Source organism: Culex quinquefasciatus, chromosome 3, assembly GCF_015732765.1.
Source record: "Culex quinquefasciatus strain JHB chromosome 3, VPISU_Cqui_1.0_pri_paternal, whole genome shotgun sequence".
Lineage (NCBI taxonomy): Eukaryota > Metazoa > Arthropoda > Insecta > Diptera > Culicidae > Culex > Culex quinquefasciatus.
Genome location: NC_051863.1, coordinates 48,532,024 through 48,554,353, shown reverse-complemented (window position 1 = coordinate 48,554,353; position 22,330 = coordinate 48,532,024). Strand labels below are relative to the sequence as shown.

Genomic DNA, 22,330 nt, shown 5'->3' with positions numbered 1-22,330 from the left:
GTTCTGAACATTTGAATTTCATTATTTGATCCAACAAAAAAAAATTGAGTAAATCCAAGCCATTTTAGGAACAAAGGTCAACAAGTTTCATTTCAGTTCAACCTATTCACTCTTGCAAATCTTTCGTACGCATCTCGTAGACCCCCATATGTCAATTCTGAAAAAAGAGCTCTGAAGAGCAGCGACCTCGTCGCGTAGAGCAACTGGTTTCCAAGTTGTTGCAGTTCACCTCCGAAACTCAATAATGAGTCCCCGCAACGCCAAATTGGAGCGATTTGAATGCGTACGCGCGCGCTGGTTGGCGGGAAAGGAACCGCGGGCAATTTATCAAATTGAGATGAAACATGACTCAATACGATGACGAGGACGCACGAGGTCGCAGGTAATGATGGAGGGCACTTTTTCAAACGGTGGCAACATTATTAGATGGAGAAAACGTGTTAATTTTTTTGCGTGTGTGTTTTTGAACAACCATCAATCAACGACGAAATTTTTGGTTATGCAAGTCGACCCTGGGCCAAGGTTGAGGGTACTATTGGTTTGTGCTTTTTTGAGTAATTGGATGAAAATTGGTTCTGATCGTTCAAGATTTGTTCAGGGTCATTGGGTTTATATTGGAAGAAAATACAACAAGTTTTAATTGTTTTTTGAAATAAGGCAATTTTGTATTTTGCTATTTTGTACACATTTTCAGCAATTTTAAATAAGTTTATAACTTGAATGAAAACAGAAGCACACCAAAATACAAAAGAAACAAAAACTAAAGGTATAGAAGCTTTAGAGAAACAATAATAGGAAGAAAAAATCAACCACGAATAATTGTGCAAAACCACTGAAGGTGTGCAACTCTGAATGGTTGGCTACCATCGGGGCAATATTTCATTTGCATGCGCATTCAAATGCAAAACACATCGCGCGCCAAAACCGGACGGATGAGTCAGTCAGTCTGTTCAGCGTGGTGAAGTGATGTCAACGGGCTTTGCGCAACGGAGAAGCTCCTCCCGCAAATCAAACCGCCGAGGCAATCGCTCATCACATCGGTCAACGGGATTCGCTGACCACCAGGTTAGTAATTTGTTAACAATAGGAAGAGAGCGGTTTGGTGGATGATTTTGATGGTGGGAATTTGTTAGCGTCAGGTAGCTTTTGAATAATTAACAGATAAATGATAATTTTCGTAATCTAACTGACATTTTCATCAGTTTCACACAGGTTCACATTTTTTAACATTGTTTATGTAATATTACTCAAAAAAGAGGTAATATTCAACCTACCAAATTTTCAACACTCTTAAATTCAACTTTTTTTTTCTGTGTACTTAAAACAAAAAACAGAAATATGTGATCATTTTACATCGCATTTTCGCTTATTTTCTGATGTAAAATTACATAATGATGATGTATATTTTTCTAATTCTTTAAAAATAAATAAATAAACAGATGAACATTTCAAAATCGGTCTGAAATTTTTGTTGTCTAAAAGTGTGTGAAATAGTGAAACTAAGTTAAATTAAATAAGTGAACTGAAAATTGCATCTTTTCCTGCGTTATTTCATTTTTTACCCATGAATTTGGGTAAAATTACATAAAGAGGCAAATTTATACCTTAAAATTTGCAAATTCTATGTATTTGATGCTGAAATTTGTAAAGAATAAAAATAACAAAATGCGCAAAGTGGGGTTTTAACCAATCGCTCCCAAACTTCAGGGAGTTGTTTAGGACCCCAAAAAGAACTGAAAAAATGCTTTGCTGGACAAACGATTTTCTTAATACACCCTAATGTGCATGTGCATGAGACTTCTCCAGAACTTCTGCAATCGATTATTCATGATCTTGTTTTGGGACCATCCATAAACCACGTGGTCACTTCAGGGGGGGGGGTGTTGGTGATTGTCTACGATCCATACAAAAAAGTCCACAAGGGGGGGGGGGTAACAGATTCCCAAAAAAGTGTCTACGTGGTTTATGGATGGTCCCTTTAAAGAATTCATTCTTACTTTGGGAGGTGGTTCCTTATTATCAAAGTAGAAATTTATCATCATTGGATATTCTATACAAATTTGACAGCCAGACATACAAAATGCATTTTATGCATTAATTTTACACGTAAAATTAATGTTGTTGTTTATTATATTATTGTTACTAAAACAATACTGAGTAATTTCCTATGTAATTCATACAATTTTGCGGACTGGTCATTAATAATGGACATGTAAATAATCTGTATCTTAAGAAGGAATATTCTGATCTATTTGGTGTCTTCGGCAACCCGAACAGACGGTAATTACTAAATGCATGCCATTTCAATAACAAATACTGTTAAAATAACAGAAAGTGTTATGGAATATTCTTGAAAAATCTATTTTTGCATAAGAGTTCAATAACAGTTTATGTTATCATAACAACATTTGTTATTGGTCTAATATTGGTTGAAAGCCAGAACAACTTGGGAATAACATTTTTTGTTATGGAAGAATAACTCCAAATGTTATTGGGATAATCGGATTAGCTGTTAAAATAACAAAAAATAATAGCAAAGATTTGTTCGAAGAATAACGTAAAATGTTATTAGTCTGTTATTACAATAACAATCCAATAACACAAAATTCATAACGACGATTAACAAATCTTGTTATAAATAACATAAAATGTTATTGGCCTAGTATTTTCAAATAACAATAATGTTATTTCCAAGTCATTTCCGTCTGCTCGAAAAGTTTTTAGTTATTTAATTATGAATTTAAGAATAAAAATAGATACACGAAAAAAATCAGCATTTTTTTTATTTAACTTTTTATTACCAATCTCAAATCCCAAAATAAACTTTTTTATTTTCGATTTATTTTAAGGAGAAAAAAAACAGCTACAGTGCAAAATCTTAAACCGAGAATTTGACAAAATAAGATTTTAGGAAAATTGTAAAATATTGTCGAACAAAATTTTCAAGCAATTTTTAGATGCAAAATCAAATTTTGAATCAAAAATGACTAAACATTTTTTTTGATAAAGCGCAGCGTTTTTATGTGGACCCGAGCAGACGGAAATAACTTGGGAATAACATTTTTTGACATTTGAAAATACTAGGCCAATAACATTTAATTTTATTTAGAACATGATTTGTTAATCGTCGTTATGATTTTTTTGTTATTGGATTGTTATTGTAATAACAGACTAATAACATTTTAAGTTATTCTTCGAACAAATCTTTGTTATTATTTTTTGTTATTTTGTTTTTATTTTTTTGTTATGATAACATAAACTGTTATCAAACTCTTATGCAAAACTGGATTTTTCAAGAAGATTCCATAACACTTTTTGTTACTTTAACAGTATTTGTTATTGAAATGGCATGAAATTTGTTATTACCTTTTGCCCGGGGATGAAATTTTTCGAAATACTTTCAGATTTTTGTAATTGTAGGAATTACACACCAAATGCTAAATCTGACATATGTTTTAAAATTGTACAAAAGGTATTTTAAGCCCTTTCAAAAGAATACTGAATACTGATTGATTCTAAAATATCAAAATTATTTCTATACTTAAGTGATTTTACTAGCAATTCCAGCGCAAGCTTATGGGAAATTGGACGAGCTTTTCGATAAAAATATTTTCGAGACTGAAAAACCAAGCCTGTCATATAGAAATTGCCAATAGCAAAAAAAAACCTCTTTTTTCAGAATTTTTATTTAATAAACCGCTGGGAATTGATTCCCACTATCGGTTTTTGAAAATTTTGACGTTTGGACCACTTTCCAAAAAAAAAAAAACACTTTTAGTAAATGATTATTGCATTAAGGTAAGAGAGACATACCATCCTGCATTTTTCAAGAGTCTTTTTGTATCATCTTAGGCTATTTCCTCAAAAATTTTGAACGAAAAAAATCGTGACATCACCATAAAAAATTAACTTTCAAACTTAAAAATTTAAAAATCTCATAGAAGCGGCGTATATTTTTCTTTCAGTGTATTTTTTTTTTTAGAAAACCCGTTCAATTTCCTACAAGTTTGTCTTTAACCACGTCTTTGATAGGATGCAACGGATTTGAGTTACAGTTATTTTCAAATTACAAAATGCAACAATATTTAAATAACTTACGCCCTTCTCAAATGTAATTTTCGAGTGCAATTGGCTCCATATACACAAAAATGGCTCATATAGGCCTAGGATAAGATGTCTGAAAAGTTTCATTGAAATCGGAGAGAGTCGGGTACATAAGTACCAGAAAAATAACTGATTTGAGTTAGAATTGCTATAAAGTTACATTTTTAACAGTGAAAATCGAACCAAAAAAAGTAAATCTTTAGAAAAAATATTTTTTAAAGGATTTTTTGTATTTTTTTTTAACAACTGCACATTTGTAATAATGTAATTTGTTTTTTTTTGTTTTGTTTTTTTTTATGTTTTACATAAGGATCACTTATTGGCTTGCTGAGGATTTTGAAAGCTTTTGAGATGTAATATTTTTATGGTTACAGTTATACACGATAAATTATAAATTTCATAGTTTGAACATGTAATAATTATGTGATTATGTATAAAATTACTTCCAAACATTTTCCAATTTTTTATGGCAATTTAGAATTCAATAAACAATTTATATTTTCCGCCTAGTATTTTGGAAAACTTTTTTTTCACAGCTATTCCGATGATTAAATATTCGACAAAATCTAATGATGCGCAGCTGTTGAGGTAATCGATAAACCTTTCAAATAAACTGATTTTTATTTAGCCTGAAATCCCATTTTACGGCTACACTCTACCTCGGATCACTTACAGCAGCGGTGGCGCCATCAGCCAACAACATATTTACACGGACTACCGCCTTAGTTAATAGGTCGTTAAAAGCGGCACCCAATATTAAAAGCTCCAGCCATACAAGTGCCCGTTTCAACACCCTGCCATTACGCTTAGGCTGCTTGCACTGAAAAGTGGGCCAACCCCATTTTCTTCGCCCTGATAAGAAAATCATCTCACCCACTTATGCTAACTATAGTGACTTGTACTAGTGGCCCTTGGACTGAGGTCTTTCCCATTGTGTGTTCTCGTATGTGAATGCAAGACCTTGAACTTAAAAAGTAAATAAAGCCTACAATCACTCTCTTATGAAATTCACACCCCAACCTCCAGTCTGGCCCATTGTTATGATGATCTCGTCAGCGGGGTTTACACGTTCATCATCATCACTATTATCTGGTGGCCATCTGGTGGCGAGTTACGACATTGGCCACGGACACCTCGCAATCGGCGCGGGCCACTTGCGCAAGCCGCAATTTGAAATGCGAAAATGATTTTATTTCTGCGCCCATTATTTGGTCGAACAATTTCAAAACAGGATTTTTATCTCCGAGTTGGTTTTTTTTGCTGTTCCGGTTCCGTTTCGAAAGCAATTAAAAAATTACCATCACCTGGGCCATTAAATTCGGGTGCTGCGAAAAATTATTCAATCGCAAAAGTTGAGCGTTCCAAAACTTGTCTAATTGGGCATGCGAGACTGATTTTGGACAATGGGACCGCGGCTCGCAAACTAATTAACATAACCTAGAACAACCAGCACCCGTCTGTGACAACACTGCTAGTTGTTCAGAAGGGGGAGTAGTTTAAGGTTTTCGTTACGGGGTCGTAATTTAATTGCCGGATTTGTTGTGGAATCGGGGAGTGATGGATGTGGGACAGGAAGCTTTGAGCAACCGTATCGAAACAGGTTTTGACTTCAATGGTAGGACTTTGTTTTGAGATTGAACCTTAACCCGGGCATGGTCTTCGGGTCTATAGGACCCAGTAGCACTATAAAAGTGATTGTAACTTTTGACCAAAAACACCTAGAGATATGAAATTTTGTGACTTTGTGTAACTTATTAAGACACACATTCTGGCCAAAAATGAACTTCCGGTGGCCACCGGAAGTGCCCGCCAAAAAAACTGACACCAATGGTATTCCGGGTCTATAGGACCCAGAAATGTTTTCGGCTGCCAAAATTCGAGATTGTAACCGATTTTAGATGTCTTGACCTCGAATGAAAGGCTAGGATGTCTACTTTTTGAATCCGACCGGCAGAACCGGTTTTGGACACTGTGGCCACCAGGAACCTGCTATAACCGAAAAAAGTCCTTTTTGAGGCCCCTACTTTAATTTTTTTTATTGTTTATTCGTCAAGCTTATGTAGACTACTTACAATTTTCTTACATACTAGATATTATTTCTATTGTACAGATTTTTTCGTAGTTCCGGTTTAGACATGTCGAAATGTATGTACTGTGAATTTTCATTATAAAAGCGCATCATTTGATTTAATGGCGAATTTTTTAAATAATTTGTCGTGTATGCAGTTATTCCAAAAAGTTGTGAATGTCTAAGAGTACGGCTTGGTTCATGAATACTATTGCGTATTACTGAAAATAATGCTGCTGACTGTATGCGTTGAGAAATAATGTCGTTGATGAAAAAGAGCATGGCAAATTTACGACGTTCTTGTAATGATTGTATGTTTATGAGCATGCAGCGTGCTTCATACGATGGGAGAGGAAATGCAGTCCAGTTAAGTTTACGTAGTGCGTACAGTAAGAAATGTTTTTGGACAGATTCAATACGTGCTTGGTGTACGGCATAGTATGGATTCCAGACGATACTACAGTATTCCAAGAGTGGCCTGACATACGTTATATAGAGTAATTTAATAGTATACGGGTCCTGGAAGTTGAATGCAAAGCGCTTTATAAAGCCTAATGTACTTTTTGTCTTGTTTATTATGGTGTTATAGTGTTCTACAAAAGTTAGTTGTGAGTCTAGGATAGATCACGTACTACTTTGCATTTTTCTACTGGTTGGTTTCCTAATAATACTGTTATGTTTGGTGTTTCATGTTTTCTGCTGAAGGCAATGGAATTACATTTATTTACATTCAATTGGAGTAGGCTTTTACTACACCATGTGTAGAAAAGATTAATTTCGTTTTGGAATACATGACTGTCATTGGCATTTCCTATTTCCATATACAATTTCATGTCGTCTGCATATACAAGTACGTTAATTTTTTTAAGAATGAAGGAAATGTCGTTTACATACAAGATGAAAAGAAGAGGTCCTAGATGGGATCCTTGCGGAACCCCAGAGGTGACGTGAATTGATTCCGATAGTACATTTTGGAAGCGAACAGTTTGTTCGCGCTTAGTCAAATATGACTCAAGCCATTCCAAAAGATTCGGTTGAATTCCAATTTTTTGCAGTTTGAAGATTAATAATGGTATGTCGATTCTGCCAAATGCCTTACTAAAGTCTGTGTAAATTACTTCTACGAAATTGCGATTATGCATTGCATTCAGTGTAAAATTTACAAATTCTAAAAGGTTGGTGCTAGTAGAGCGGCCTTTAAAAAAGCCGTTCTGTTTACATGTGATGCGGTTTTTTACTTGCTGAAGGATTTTTTCATTTATAATAGATTCAAAAAGTTTTGGAATGCAAGACAAAAGGGCAATTCCGCGATAATTACGTATGTCTGATTTTGGGCCTGACTTGAAAATAGGCACCAAAAAAGACTTTTTCCATGTTTGTGGGAATTTTCCAGTATTTATTGACATGTTGAAAAGATGATGCAGTGGATATGCCAATTCTTCTGCAAGGTTCTTTAGGAATGCAGGTGCTATTCCGTCGGGTCCTGGTCCTTTTGATGAGTCTAAGTCCTTCAATGCCTGGCGTACTTCCGTTTCTGACAAAGAATTGACTGAGACGTCATTTGGAAATTCCGGTATATATGAAAAGTAGTCGCGGTCGCGGTCTTCTTCGAAAAATGAGGTGTATACTTCTTTGAAAAATTTTGAAAAAAGATTGCAAATTTCTTTGAGGAACTGTATCTCCGAAACGATTGCACATAGCAGGTTGCTTCCGGTTGCATTCGACAGATAATAACCTGAATTTTAAGCCCCAGAAAAAATAATTGGTCCATAGTGGCCACCGGTTCCGGTAACCCGGAACTTCCGGAAAACTTGATTTTTGCAGTTTTTGACATAAAACCGTCACACGGACCAGTCTTTTGAAACGGATTATTTTGCAAATCATTGCAGAAGGATACTACATACTACCCCTGACTGTTTGGTATCGGTTCTGGCCAACTGTGGCCAATCCGGAACCGTTCCAGGGTACCTAAACGGTTCCAATAATTGTCACGCTAGAAATCCGTCATGTTGCATATCAAACTTCATGAAATTGAAAGTTATGACCATCTGAGGTCATGCCGATGTCCTCTGACCCAACCTGGTCACTCCGGAACCGGTTACCGGTGGCCACTGAGAGACACTATCGGAATATGCAATGAACCCTATCATCCGACGTATCAAACTTCATGAAATTGAACGTTATGACCATCTGAGGTCATGCTGATGTCCTCTGACCCAACCTGGTCACTCCGGAACCGGCTACCGGTGGCCATTGAGGGACACTATCGGAATATGCAATGAACCCTATCATCCGACGTATCAAACTTCATGAAATTGCAAGTTATGACCATCTGAGATCATGCCGATGTCCTCTGACCCAACTTGGTCACTCCGGAACCAGTTACCGGTGGCCACTTGGGGACACTGTCGGAATATGCAATCAACCCTATCATCCGACGTGATCTCAGATCGTCATAACTTTCAATTTCATGAAGTTTGATACATCGGATGATAGGGTTCATTGCATATTCCGATAGTGTCTCTCAGTGGCCACCGGTAACCGGTTCCTGGGTGACCAGGTTGGGTCAGGGGACATCGGCATGACCTCAGATGGTCATAACTTTCAATTTCATGAAGTTTGATACGTCGGATGATAGGGTTCATTGCATATTCCGATAGTGTCTCTCAGTGGCCACCGGTAACCGGTTCCGGAGTCACCAGGGTGGGTCAGAAGACATCGGCATGACCTCAGATGATCATAACTTTCAATTTCATGAAGTTTGATATGCAACATGACGGGTTTCTAGCGTGACAATTATTGGATCCGTTTTTGTGGTACCCTGGAACCGGTTCCGGATTGGCCACAGTTGGCCAGAACCGATACCAAATAGTCAGGGGTAGTATGTAGTATCCTTCTGCAATGATTTGCAAAATAATCCGTTTCAAAAGACTGGTTCGTGTGACGGTTTTATGTCAATAACTGCAAAAATCAAGTTTTCCGGAAGTTCCGTGTTACCGGAACCGGTGGCCACTATGGACCAATTATTTTTTCTGGAGCTTAAAATTCAGGTTATTATCTGTCGAATGCAACCGGAAGCAACCTGCTATGTGCAATCGTTTCGGAGATACAGTTCCTTAAAGTAGGGGCCTCAAGAAGGACTTTTTTCAGTTAGAGCAGGTTCCCGGTGGCCACGGTGTCCAAAACCGGTTCTGCCGGTCAGATTCAGAAAGTAGACATCCTAGCCTTTCATTTGCGGCCAAGACATCCAAAATCGGTTACAATTTCGAATTTTGGCAGCCGAAAACATTTCTGGGTCCTATAGACCCGGAATACCATTCGTGTATGTAGAAAACGAAGACCATGGCCAGGTTAATTATAAAATTTTTAATGGCAAATTATCTATGAACATTAATTTGTATTCAAAAGTGAAAAAAAAAAACAAATATAGCTGCCTCATGCATTCTATCGAATAATTACTAAGGATTTACAAAGTAATTAATGAGTAATTTAAATAATTATTTATTTAAACAAACTTATTAATTGCAACAGTTAGAAAGATAAAATATTTGGATCTTTTTGAGTTTGGTTAGCAATCTATATTCAATGTATTTTTTACCTAAAATAATAGAATACTAATTAAAGGTTCGCTCGCTACTCAAGGATCAGCAGATTAAAAAGAATGAAATGATTGTTTTCAATTTCATTATTGATTAACAAATTTCTTTTTTTTTTAATATTTATCAAAAACAAGTTTTTGAAAACTTCATTATAAAGAAGTATAGCCAAAATGTTACATAGTTGTTCAATGTTGGTTAATTTCCATTATATTTATATAATCTTGGATAAAAATTAGCCAGGGAAACCCGGGCAGACGGTAATAACAAAATTCATGCCAATTCAATAACAAATATTGTTGAACTAATAGAAAGTGTTATGGAATCTTCTTGAAAAATCCATTTTTGCATTAGGGTTTAATAACACTTTATGTTATAATAAAAATTGTTATTGGTCTGATATTGGTTGAAAGCCAAAATAGCTTTGGAATAACATTTTTTGTTATGGAAGAATACCTCCAACTGTTATTGGAATGATTGGATTAGTTGTTAAAATAACAAAAAATAATAACAAAGATTTGTTCGAAAAATAACTAAAAATAATATTAGTCTGTTATTACAATAACAATCCAATAACAAAAAAAATCATAACGACGAATAACAAATCTTGTTATAAATAACATAAAATGTTATTGGTCTAGTATTTTCAAATATCAAAAAATGTTATTCCCACGTTAAAACCGTCGCAGAAGGGTCACTTTTTCATTTAGAACAAAAATTTTCATTTTAGAATTTCGTGTTTTTTCTAACTTTGCAGGGTTATTTTTTAGAGTGTAACAATGTTCTACAAAGTTGTAGAGCTACTTTTTAAAACTTTTTTTTCGTAAAATTGCGATAACTTGTGATGTTTGTAAGCAAACCCCTTATGTCTATATATCAAAATTTTTGTAACTGTCTGCTCTACAACTTTGTACAACATTGTTACACTCTAAAAAATAACCCTGCAAAGTTAGAAAAAACACGAAACTTTAAAATGAAATTTTTGTTCTAAATGAAAAAGTGACCCTTCTGGGTCAATGTAGATTCGAAAAGTAAATTAAATTTCCCATAAAATGACATGTTTCAAAAAAAAATTACTGTCGAGTAACGGAAAATGGGAGAATTTTTAAAACTTTTTTAGGGTTTTTTTTCGATGAAAAATAAGTTTTTTCGGAATTCTGAGTCCCTTTGACACCAAACTTCTATCTTATCACCGTTTCAGGCTGCAAATTATTGAAAAACACCTCTTTTTTCGCATGTTCAAAAATGGAAGGGTCGTACCACCCCTCCGTCACGAGATATCAAAAAACGGACCTCGGATTCGTGATCAGAGACAAAAGTTACCCCTAAGGACAAAGTTTCACGCAAATCGAAGAGGGGCCGGGACAACTTTTCCCGATTTCGTGTGAGTTGGTAGAGAATTACCCATATGATAGAATTCACCGTTTTTAAGTTATAGCTTCTTTTTGGCATACATTTGGATTTTCAGTTGTTTTTTTTTTATAAAAAATTCTTGAAAGAAATGCTTTCCTTTTGTTGCTTTTATTACATATTTTTGAAAAACTGACAAAATTTTGCAAATATTTTTTGTCTAAAACTTGAAAACTAGGCAAATAAATTCTGAAAAACAGCCTTACAAAGCATTCGAATGGATGAAAATGAATTTCCATAAGTGTCACCTAATTAGCCTGTATTTTTAACTGACGATATCTCGGAATTTTTTGGTCTGATTTCAATGAAAAATATTAAAACATTCTCTGATATTTACAGTAAAAATAAATTTTGAATTTTAAAATCATGCTCATCTGTTAATATTTCAGAAATAGATATTTTTTTCTTATTTTATATTCAAGACAAACTTTAAAAATAAAATAAAATAAAACTCTGACGCATCAGAAAATTTTGCAAAAGTTTCAATTGTTGACATTGGAAATCAGACCAATAGTGTGCGAGATATCGTCAGAGGAAAATTCCTGGCTTATTTGATGACACTTGGAGGAATTAATTTTCATCGATTATAATTCTTTGTGAGGCTGAATCTTAGAAACTATTTGTTCTAGGAACAACATTTTTGGTAATTTTCTCTGCTCTTACGATTACTCTCTTACGATTCATGAATATTTTTTTTAACTCATAAAACTTGAAAAAAAAAATAGGTTTCTTCAACATGCAAACGGTACATTTTATCAAAAAAATAAAAAATAAAAAGGAGTAAAGTACTTTTCGATTGCAAATTCATTTGACGTTAAAAAAATAATTTTCAATTAAATAAATTCAAAATCCGCAATAAGATTCCACAAATATTTAAGAAACCGGAGTTGGAATATGAGTTAGAGTCGCTTATTTAATTCTTAATTTTCAGAAAATTTATATTTAAAAAAAATGAGTATGAAGCCAAAACTTTCCGTTGCGTAGTACCTCCGTTTTTTCTTCATTGATATGTTTTAGTGAACAAAAAGTGCCACCTTTTGAGCTATTATTAAATAGTGGTTTTATGAAATTATCAAAAATTCAATCAAATTCTGAGCAAATGTCTGTGTGTGTGGTGGGATGTTGATCAAAAAATTGTCACTCGATTATCTCAAGACTGGCTAAACCGATTTAATCAGTTTTGGCCTCATTCGATCCGTCTTGGGGTCCCTTAAGTCTCTATTAAAAATTATGGAGTTACGTTAGGTACTTCAAAAGTTATGCCTAAAAAACGAAATTAACTAAAGTTTGGAAGATTGATAAAAGGGTGTTTTTTCTAAGAAAACCCCTCATCCTATTCATTTTCAGAAAGATATTTGAAAGACCTTTACCCTATCAAAAGTTATAAGCACTTAAGTGTTATTTATGCACTCTTTAGAGGCCGGATCTCAGATATTTTGATGAAAACGTTGTCCGGATCTCTCATGCGACCTATCGTTGGATAGGTAATCAAAAGACCTTTCCAACACGTCCAAAACATTGAAGATCTGATAACCCTATCAAAATTTATAAACACTTAAGTGTTATTTATGAACTTTTTCGAGGCCAGATCTCTTGATCATCTCATCTCATCTCATGATATTCATGCGACCTATCTTTGGATAGGTTATTCAAAGAACTTTTCAACGAACACGAATTGAATTGAAGATCTGACTACCCTATCATAAGTTGTAAGCACATAATGAGTCAAATTGATAAAACACTGAAAAACACCGCCATTTTGTGTCTATTTTGGATAGCACCCTTTAAATGTGAGGAAGGCGCCAACCACCTAAAGGTGGATTAAGTAACTTTTTTATTTCAATTGATTGAGTAATAAAAGTAATTAAACATTAAAGTCCAATAATTAGTGTAATTAATAGACTGACTGGCAAGTAACCTGGAAATCCTTATAAATTACAATTTTTTTTGTAAATGTGTGACAGTTTCTATTAAAACAAATCCTAAAATTACCATAAAATTACTTTGCGGCTAACCGAACCGCAAAGCCATACACAAGTACCTCATCAAACAGGCAATAAAATTTCACTTTACTTCCCCAAAACGACAACGACACCACACTTCCACTTTATTGCCAATTATTGACAACTCACACCACTTACCTTGTACTCGACACCGTTGTAGATGCACTCGTCTACGACCATCATCATCGCCGTCTCGAGATCCCGCCCGGCCATCACTTGGGGCCCCTCCGTCGTCGTACTGTGATGACTCACGGCGTTCATCACATCATCCCCGGTCTTCTTCGTTTTCGAACCCTCTTCCTCTTCTTCCTCCTCCATACTAATATCGGACAAATCACCGAGTTCCGTGTGCGCCGCAGACCTGGCCGTGGTCGTCGTCGAACTGGGTCCCAGCGTCGTGGCCAGATCCGGTGCCGTCACAAAGTTGATCGGACCTTCCGCCCCGAAGCTGATCGAGCGACCTCGCGGCGTCACCTCGACCTCCTTCGAGCCCTCGCTCATCTTGAGCAGTTCCTCCGACGAGCTTTCCCCGCCCGGAACAAAGTGGTTCAAGATCGACGGGGGGTTGGCCGGGTCGCGGTCGTTGGCGACCTCCTCCGAACTCTTCACGTGCAGCAGAACCGGTTTGTTGTCGGCGCTCTGTTGTCTCGCGGTGACCTGGTCCAGCAGTTCGGACTCGGTGCTTACCTCATTCGCGCCGGATTCGGACGAGGTCAAGTGGGACGTTGTTGTGGTTGTCGACGTGGACGACTCTGTTGATGGAGCGCCACTTTCGAGACTTTCTTTGGTTGTGGTGATGGTGGTCACGTCATTTTCGTGACCCGGAGTGGTACTGTTACTCAGCGGAAGAACATCCAGCGGTATCACAGTCGAGGATGATTGATCTGGATCGATGGCGTTGGTGAGGGTCGTGGTGCTGGCTTCGGCGGTGGTCGTGGAAAGGTCTGGAAAAAGGAGAGGGAGAAAAATAAATTTAAAAAAAAGTTTGTTTTCTATACAGTGTCATTTTTCTATGAGCAAATCTTAACCAAATCGGCCGATTTTGTGCATTTTTATTTTTTGTATTTTGTTTATGTGTCTCAAACTTCGGTAACATACCGGGGTGACATTGATAGGATTTCAATTTATTTTTGAAATGTTTTCAAACTGTTAAGGTTTGCCTCAAGATTATTATTTTAAAAAAATGTACTGTGGTAGGGCACACATGATCCATGCACTATTTTTGTAAAAAACAAGTTCTTTTTTCAATAGTTCTTAAAAAATAATTGTGTTGAAAATTATTATTTTGAATTCCGGAGTGACTTTGATAGTCCTAGTTTTGCCTTCCTCACCTTAATGAGGAAAGGCTAAAAAATCACTCGAAAAAAGAAATTCTTTATTCGACCTCATAGACCCACCTTCACGTATACCTATCGACTCAGAATCAAATTCTGAACAAATGTCTGTGCATGTGTTTGTCTGTAAGTCCGTGCACCGAAAAATATGCACTCGATTATCTTTGGACTGGCTGAACCGATTTGGACCGTTTTGGTCTCATTCGATCCGTCTTGGGGTCCCACAAGACCCTAGTTAATATTATGTAGTTTAGAATTATACTTCAAAAGTCATGCTAAAAAACGATTTTAGCTAAACTTCGGAAGATTGTAAAAAGGGTGGTTTTTGAAATAAAACCCGTCATGCTATACATTTTTAGAAAGGTATTCAAAAGACATTTCCAACGAGCCCAAAACGTTGAAGATCTGACAACCCTATCGAAAGTTATAACCACTTAAGTGTTATTTATAACCTTTTTAGAGGCCGGATCTCAATATTTTGATGAAAACGTTGTCCGGATCTACCATGCTGGGTACCATGGATGGGTAATCAATAGATATTTTCAAAGAGCCTACCCTAACCCTATCAAAAGTTATAGGTACTTTAGTTTTTTTATTACACTTTTTTTAGGCCGAATTTCAGAGATTTTGATAAAGTAAGTGTTATTTATATACTTTTTTGAGGCTGTGTAGTGTATTCCCTTTATGAATGTGAGGAAGGCATCAACTACCTAAAGGTGGATTAAGTAACAGTTTTCTTTTTAAAATCAAATTGAGGATGTTAATAGTAGTTTATGCAACAAGTTGCAAAAAGAGGATTTTTTCAGCACGAGTCGTACATTTATCCAACGAGGTTCACCGAGTTGGATAAATACGAAGAGTGCTGAAAAAATCAAGTTTTGCAACGAGTTCCATACAACATTTTTTGCAATTCCGAAAAACACCCATTGAGTGAAATTTTAAGTCAAATTTCCATGTATTTCGTCAATAAATCGTTTAAATCAAAAAAATGTTGAAAAGTGTTACATTTCGAAACAAGTGCTGAAAAGTTCAACTTTTCAGCACCCATTGGAGTGCTGAAAAGTAGAACTTTTCAGCATTTATTTTGAAAAGTGTTGCTATTCGATTCTGTTATGATTGGTACAGAAAAGTAGGCTATTTCGTCGTTCAAGAGTGACAGAAAAAGTAAGTAGTTTCACGACGGAATTGCAAAAAATTTTATTTTTACGTAAAATTTACAATCGCTAAGGTTGCTTCTATGTCCCGCCCGTGTGGATCAATCGGACCGCGCACTGGACTCACAATCCAGAGGTCGCCGGCTCGAATCCCGCGGCGGGCGCTCTAAAATTCTTTGTGTAAATATGGGTATTCGGCGCCGTCGCTCCGTGCCATACTTTCATACACTTAGGAGCCCAGGGCGGCGAAGTCCTTGTAGATAAAAAGGAAGACACTAGTGGTTGGTACTAGCAATGGTGGCCGACAGCTATAAAGTCAACTTCGTTTTTTCGTAGGTTGCTTCTATATTCCATAAAAAAAACAAACTCATATTAAGTTAACTAAGTTTTTAAAGCTTTTCAACAAAATACATATAAATTTCAGGAAAAATTGATCACAATTTTACCTCTTATTCGTAAAAACCAGTGTTGTGTTTAAAATTATCGATTCACATTTTATATGAAATTTGTTCAACTGCAAATGCCTATAAATTTGAAGTTCCTTTGGAATAATGGTTTTAAAAACACATAATATTTATTATTTACAAACTTATTTTACCTTCTTCTAATGGAAAATTGTCCAAAGAATCCGAAAATGCAATCCGTTTTCCGATTCAAAATCATGTTCATTGAGAAAATCATAACACTTTGCGAATATTAAAATAATGCTGTTCAACAACATTTTCTTAATTATAGTTAACTAATTATTTTAACTTTTAAAAATGTTATGAAAACTTCTTCTTGAATTACTATGAACCCTTCTCTACCATGGTTAGTATGATTCCATAGCATTCCGTAAGTATTTAATCTGTACTCTTTATTTTGCGGAAAAATCTTAAACCTATCAAAGTCACCCCGTTTTACCCATATAAATCTCCATACAAATTTGGCAGCTGTTCATAAATTTGGACGTAAATATTCGAAAATCAGTAACTTTTAAAGGAATATCCTGATCGATTTGGTGTCTACCGCAAAGTATTGTAGTATTGATGAGGACTATTCAGAAAAACAAATGGGCCGATTTTTTAACTAACTATTTTTCACAAAAAAAAAATCAAAAACCGTATATTTCAATTTTTTTTTGTATGTGATAAAAACACGCAAATTTCGAGCCATAGAGACAAATATGTTACCGGCAATTTAAAAATAATTCGTTTTTCTTAAATAAAAATAATTGTCAAGAACATTTTTTGACTTCAGTTTTAAATGTAAAATCTAATTTGAAAAGTTCTTAACAGATTTTTCGTAAAGTGCACCGTTTTCAAGATATAGCCACTTAAAGTTTAATTTTATTTAAAAAAAATATGGTCTTTTAAACAAATATTCTGAAAATTTTGAAATATAGACTCGCAATTTAAATTGACGTAATATTGAGTGTTTGGCTCTTTCGAAATGTTAGTCTTGATTCAAAAAATTTCAAAATATATTTATCGAAAAGAAATATAAAATTGGATTTGCAATCGAAAAGTACTTTACACAAATTCTCATAAAGTGTTTTGGAGATGTTTTCACTTGATGTTTGGTTTCAACTAAAATCTAGCAGTTTTTCTATTGTTTTAAATAATGCCCATGATTGGCCATTTCTGAAAAAAAAAATCGTGGAGCTCACAGTTTTTTAAGAATTTGTCCAAGAAATATTGATGGTCTTGTTGCTGAGATACAGCCGATAAAATAAATAGAGAAATTGAAGTTTTCAAAGTCTCAACTTAACAGCCCCCCATTTAAAATAATACATTTGTGAAATTGTCTGAAAAATATTATGAAAATGTTGCAATAAAGACTAACATTTTAAAAGGGCGTATTATTGAATTAATTTTTTCGTCACCAAATTTTCGTCAAAGCAATTTCTCATTAGAATGGCATATTAGCCGTTTGGTTTTTTGGATCGGCAGCCAACCTATAACACTATTTTATTGATTTTCTTCAAATGATACATTGGCATCTGTTTTAGAACTTGTAGTGAAAATCTCGATTTCGCCAAAAGGTGATATAAACCCTTTTTCAATGTTTGGCAGTTTACAGAAATCATCTACAAATTACTTAATGCATTTAGGGTAACATTGAATTTGCTTAAGTTTGCAGATTGTTTAATAACATTTGCCAAAATTTTAGTACAGTTTACCAATTTCAAAGTTTTAAAAATAGAAAACGCAATTATCACTTTTGCAAACCTGAACTGACAGTTTTGTTCAAACTGACTAAGTTCAATGTTCTTGAAAATTGATTCAGGCAAAAAATCCCATGGCTTTCGATTTTTTTTTTAGTTAAGGCATCGTTCTATTTATAAATTTATTTATTTGGCTAAAATTATAACTGATGGGGCAAATTGCTCATGTAATCTCAAACTCATCGCATATCTAGGCATGAGCGTTCTGTTTCAATTCGCTCACGATCCCAGGCTCAATTTGTCCCATGAATAAACGTGTTTCCATACGTGTTGGTACGCTAGCTGCAAAAACAAAATCAAGTCAATAATCGTGGTGCATGCTTTAGTTAAACCAACTGAACGCCACTGAATGATCGTCGAAAGTAGAGCATGAAGGAAAAAAAACAAACAAACTGTGTTAATGTGAGGGGGCTTGTTTTGAAAATCAATGACGCTTCCCATTAAGGTGAACGTGTGGTTTGACGCGGCAGGGCTTAATGAGACTATAGCCCATAAGTGATGGAGCTTTTGTGTGGGGAAATATGCGTTTAATCGAAGGGGTACTGTCCCAGTTGATGATGTTGGGGCTAATTTGTATGCGTTTCTGTTGACTGGGTTAGAAAGGGATTTTTGTGATGATTTTTATCACTTTTCTGTGAATAATTAATATTAATGTCTAGGACAAAAAATAAACTTAATTTATGGTGGGCTTTCTAATATTCTAAACAAAATTATAAAACGAATTGATAATGTTAACGAGTCAAATTTAAAACATCAAAGCAAGTAAATCATTAATGAAATTTGAATCTAATTAACTTTAAAGGGATTTTGGAGAAATTGAGAATAACAAAAAATGTAAAACATTTATTTTAGTTTGAAGAACTCTACTCACAATTTATACTCAAACGTAAAATTCACATTTCCCTAGTGAAAACCCTACATCACTTCAAGTAAACAAGTCTAGAAAAAAAACCGCAGACGTTGTAATGTTGTTGTTTATAATGTTTGTTTTGCTGCGCAAGATGCCGCAGAAAAATGCCGAGCAAATTTAGCCTTTCGCTTTGAAGCTCGAAGGAAAACAGGTTTCCGCCGTTCGGACGTGTTTAAGTCTTTGGAGATGATGAGAGTAGAAGGAAGATACGGAGCATGGGGCCGCAATGAGAATGAGTTGCGTTTATGTTTCTCAATCCGCGTAGATCACCCTACAGCGATTGATTGCGGTGAGATTGTAATGGAAAGATTACGCGTGGAATGTTGATAACCTTTCGTAGGACTTTACTTGGGTAATTTATGCAGTAAAGAAAAATTTTAATTGTTTTGTATTCCTCTTCATAATTTCAATATACACTTGAAAAAAAGAAGTTCAAACAATTTTGAATAGGTTAAAAAGCAAGTGTTTGACCTTCAAGACAAAGTTTCCGAACAAAATTATCAGATTTGTAACTTTCTATTAATTCTCCCAAAATCAAAGTTGGAAGAACCAATACAATTTGTCATGAAAATACAGCTGTATCTTGCCCAGAAACAAATTTGAGCATAATAAAATGCAAACCATAGATTATTTCGTTAAAAAGCTGTTCCCAAATTATTTTTTTCAATTCTCTATATTGAGCCAACACTGATACTTATTTTACGGAATTTGCTCAGAAAACTATTCTCTACTACAATGTGATTGATTCGAAAATGTTTCCAAATATAATGGTGTAACTTGACTGAGGATTAGGGTGACAAGAAAAATTGAAATTTAAAAAAAAATCCCAAGAGATACCCTTTAGAGATTCTTTAGGCAATAATAAGTAACTGTGCCAATTTTGAGCCAAATCGGTTAAGGTTTAAGGGTCGCTATTTATCGTTGAAGTTTATATGGGGAAAATCGCGGAAATGTATGGGGAAAAACTTCGCTTCAAGATTTTGGCTGCAGATAGCGCAGGTCGCGCCTAAAATTGCCCAAGTGTGAGAATCTTCTAGGAAATTTAATTTCCTACAACTTTGTCGAAGGATGCAAGTAGATCCGAGTTGATCCTGATGAGTTATTAGTAAGGCTACCAACTCTTGCTGAGCCAAAATCCGTATACACTCAAACCCCGATTGTTTGACACCAACTGTTGTCAAACGAACGGGGTCACTTTTTAGTTTGACACCCCTTTTAAAACTCCGTTCACACACACTACCAAACGTTTGTTTTGATAGTGTGCGTGAGCGCCGTGTAAAAAGTGACAGTTCGTCACTTTTTAGTTTGACTTTGACCAACCAACGGGGTACAAACTAAAAAAGTGTCAAACGAAAAAGTGACCAACCAGTGTACTTTACCGATATGACACCATGGTATAACAAAAACTGTCAAGGAATTACAGTGGACTCTCTCGTTGTCGATATTGAAGAGACCGTCGAGAGAGGGAGTTATCAAATTATAGAACGGAAAATCCAAGCAATCTTCTTTAAGGGACTGACAATTTTATTGACAGCTGGAGCAATATTGTCATCGAGAAGATCGACAGCCAGAGAGTCCACTGTATTTAGATAAGTTTGGAATTTGGGAATTAAAAATATTTTTAATAAACGTTTAAAAGTTTACGAAATGTCAAGTTTGCTTTTACGAATAATATCGCTGTTAGTGTTTTCACGAAAACATTTCTAGAGATCCTATAAATACAAGCACAACACAAGGTTTTCACAAGCCAAAATTTGATCTTCAATTTAATAAATATGTTTTGTAAGGAATTTGAAAAGAACAATCATTGACAATCAAGTTTGAACTGAGGAAAACCCGGAAAATTATGCAAGGTATCCCTTTAAAATCAAATTGACAGTTAAATAAAAATATCTAATTAGAGAAAGCTTTGGCCCAATCAAAAAAGCAATGAAATTTTTACAAAGTTGTTAAAATTCCGTACAAAGAAGGGGTCTGTTGAGTCTGTGGTAGCGTTCGGTTCGTTGGAAACAGCGCGGCTGTTAATTACGTCATTGTACAGTGTAAAAGTGATTTTGAAGTGTTGATTTAGTGCGAAAAAGTTGCGCAATTATTCCTTTTATTGTTTCCATGCGGATTTTCAAAAGTTTTCAATTGTTTTTTGGTGTTTTAATACGAATTTTGAATGCCTAAAAAGTTGTCTTCTTCATCTTCTTTGCGCTTCGGACTCGCGTTTCGTTTTCGTGCCGTGTCAGATTTTCTGCTCGACGAGTTGTCAGAAATATCAATTTCTGCTTCATGGGTTCGCAATTTGACAAGTGTTATCCGAGGACTCAGGACTGTTTACAAACATTAAATTGCTATATTTTTATTTTGTGAAATCTGTGGAAAAGCTGGGTTAAGTTGGGTGAAGTTAGGCGGTTTGTATCGGAGAAGACGTAACGAGTCGACTTCCGCTCGCGCGTCCATAAGCATAGTCCATAAGCCAGGATTTCACCATCGTCGTCGTCGCCGTCATCCATAGTGTGTTCGATCCTGCTTTGGGTGTTTTGGTGTTGTTTCGTAGACTTTTCGACATTATTGCCCAGTGGATTCCGGGAGGCCGTGAAATTATTTGAAATTGTGTAATTGTGAAAAGTTCCAGTTGTGCATAGTGCTTGAACGACGTGGAGAAAAAAGCCTACATCAGGGCCGTGGCTGAATATCCGGCTCTGGATCGTGAAGAAATAGTAGCGGCCCCATCAACATCACTTTGGAGGAATATCATCGGGCCGCTGGCGCAGTTCGTAGAGTGAGAATAAGGACGAACTAGGAGAGAACAGCTGATATTTGGTGAGATCAATCCAAAACAAATGCATAACAAATGATACCTGCTAAATACACGCTGGGTCTTTGTCCATTTGACAAGGGTTCGGAAGTTCTAAATAACGTTTGAATCCGATTGATGCAAACGTTCTTCAGGGCGGGGCTTGTCGGTTCAAGCTGAGGTACCTCGCGCTCGGCTAGCCAGCGTAGAAATGGGTCACCGAAGCTCGGCAGAGCTAACACCCACCAAATGCCTATGCGAGTTATTTGCATGTATAGAATTTTAAAATCTAAAAATACATGGAAACAACTCAATTTGTAAGATGCGACCGCGTGGTCCCGTTTGGTTGGTTGCACACACACACACACACACAGTTGTTAAAATTCCGTACAAATCCGTATTATGCGAAAAATTCCGTACAAAAATTCCGGTCTGTTCAAAATCCGCGGAGAAGGTCGAAAATCCGTACGGTAAGGAAAAAATCCGTACAGTTGGTAGCCTTAGTTATTAGTAAGGCTATCAACTCTTGCTGAGCAAAAATCCGTACACTTTGCCGATATGACACCATGGTATAACAAAAACTGTCAAGGAATTATTTAGATTAATCAAATTAAATAAATTTGAGAATTAAAATATAAAACTGTGTCGTTTAAACAGCTAAAAAATTTCACAAAATGAACGTTTAAAAGTATTCATAAAATAAACTGTGATTTGAATCAAATCATTATGTTCTTCAATTTTTTTTGGTAAACGTTTGAAA

The 22,330-nt window shown here is 35.4% G+C and overlaps 1 protein-coding gene across 6 annotated transcripts in view; it reads right to left on the bottom strand.

Annotated features, from left to right (window-relative positions):
- Nucleotides 1–22,330, bottom strand: part of LOC6036925 (putative epidermal cell surface receptor) — a 108,507-nt gene that overhangs the window by 24,890 nt on the left and 61,287 nt on the right. For all 6 annotated transcript variants that reach the window (XM_038262450.1, XM_038262455.1, XM_038262456.1 and 3 more), the window contains exon 3: nt 13,320–14,125. In XM_038262450.1, coding sequence (XP_038118378.1) covers nt 13,320–14,125 — 806 coding nt within the window. The remainder of the gene's footprint in view (nt 1–13,319; nt 14,126–22,330) is intronic.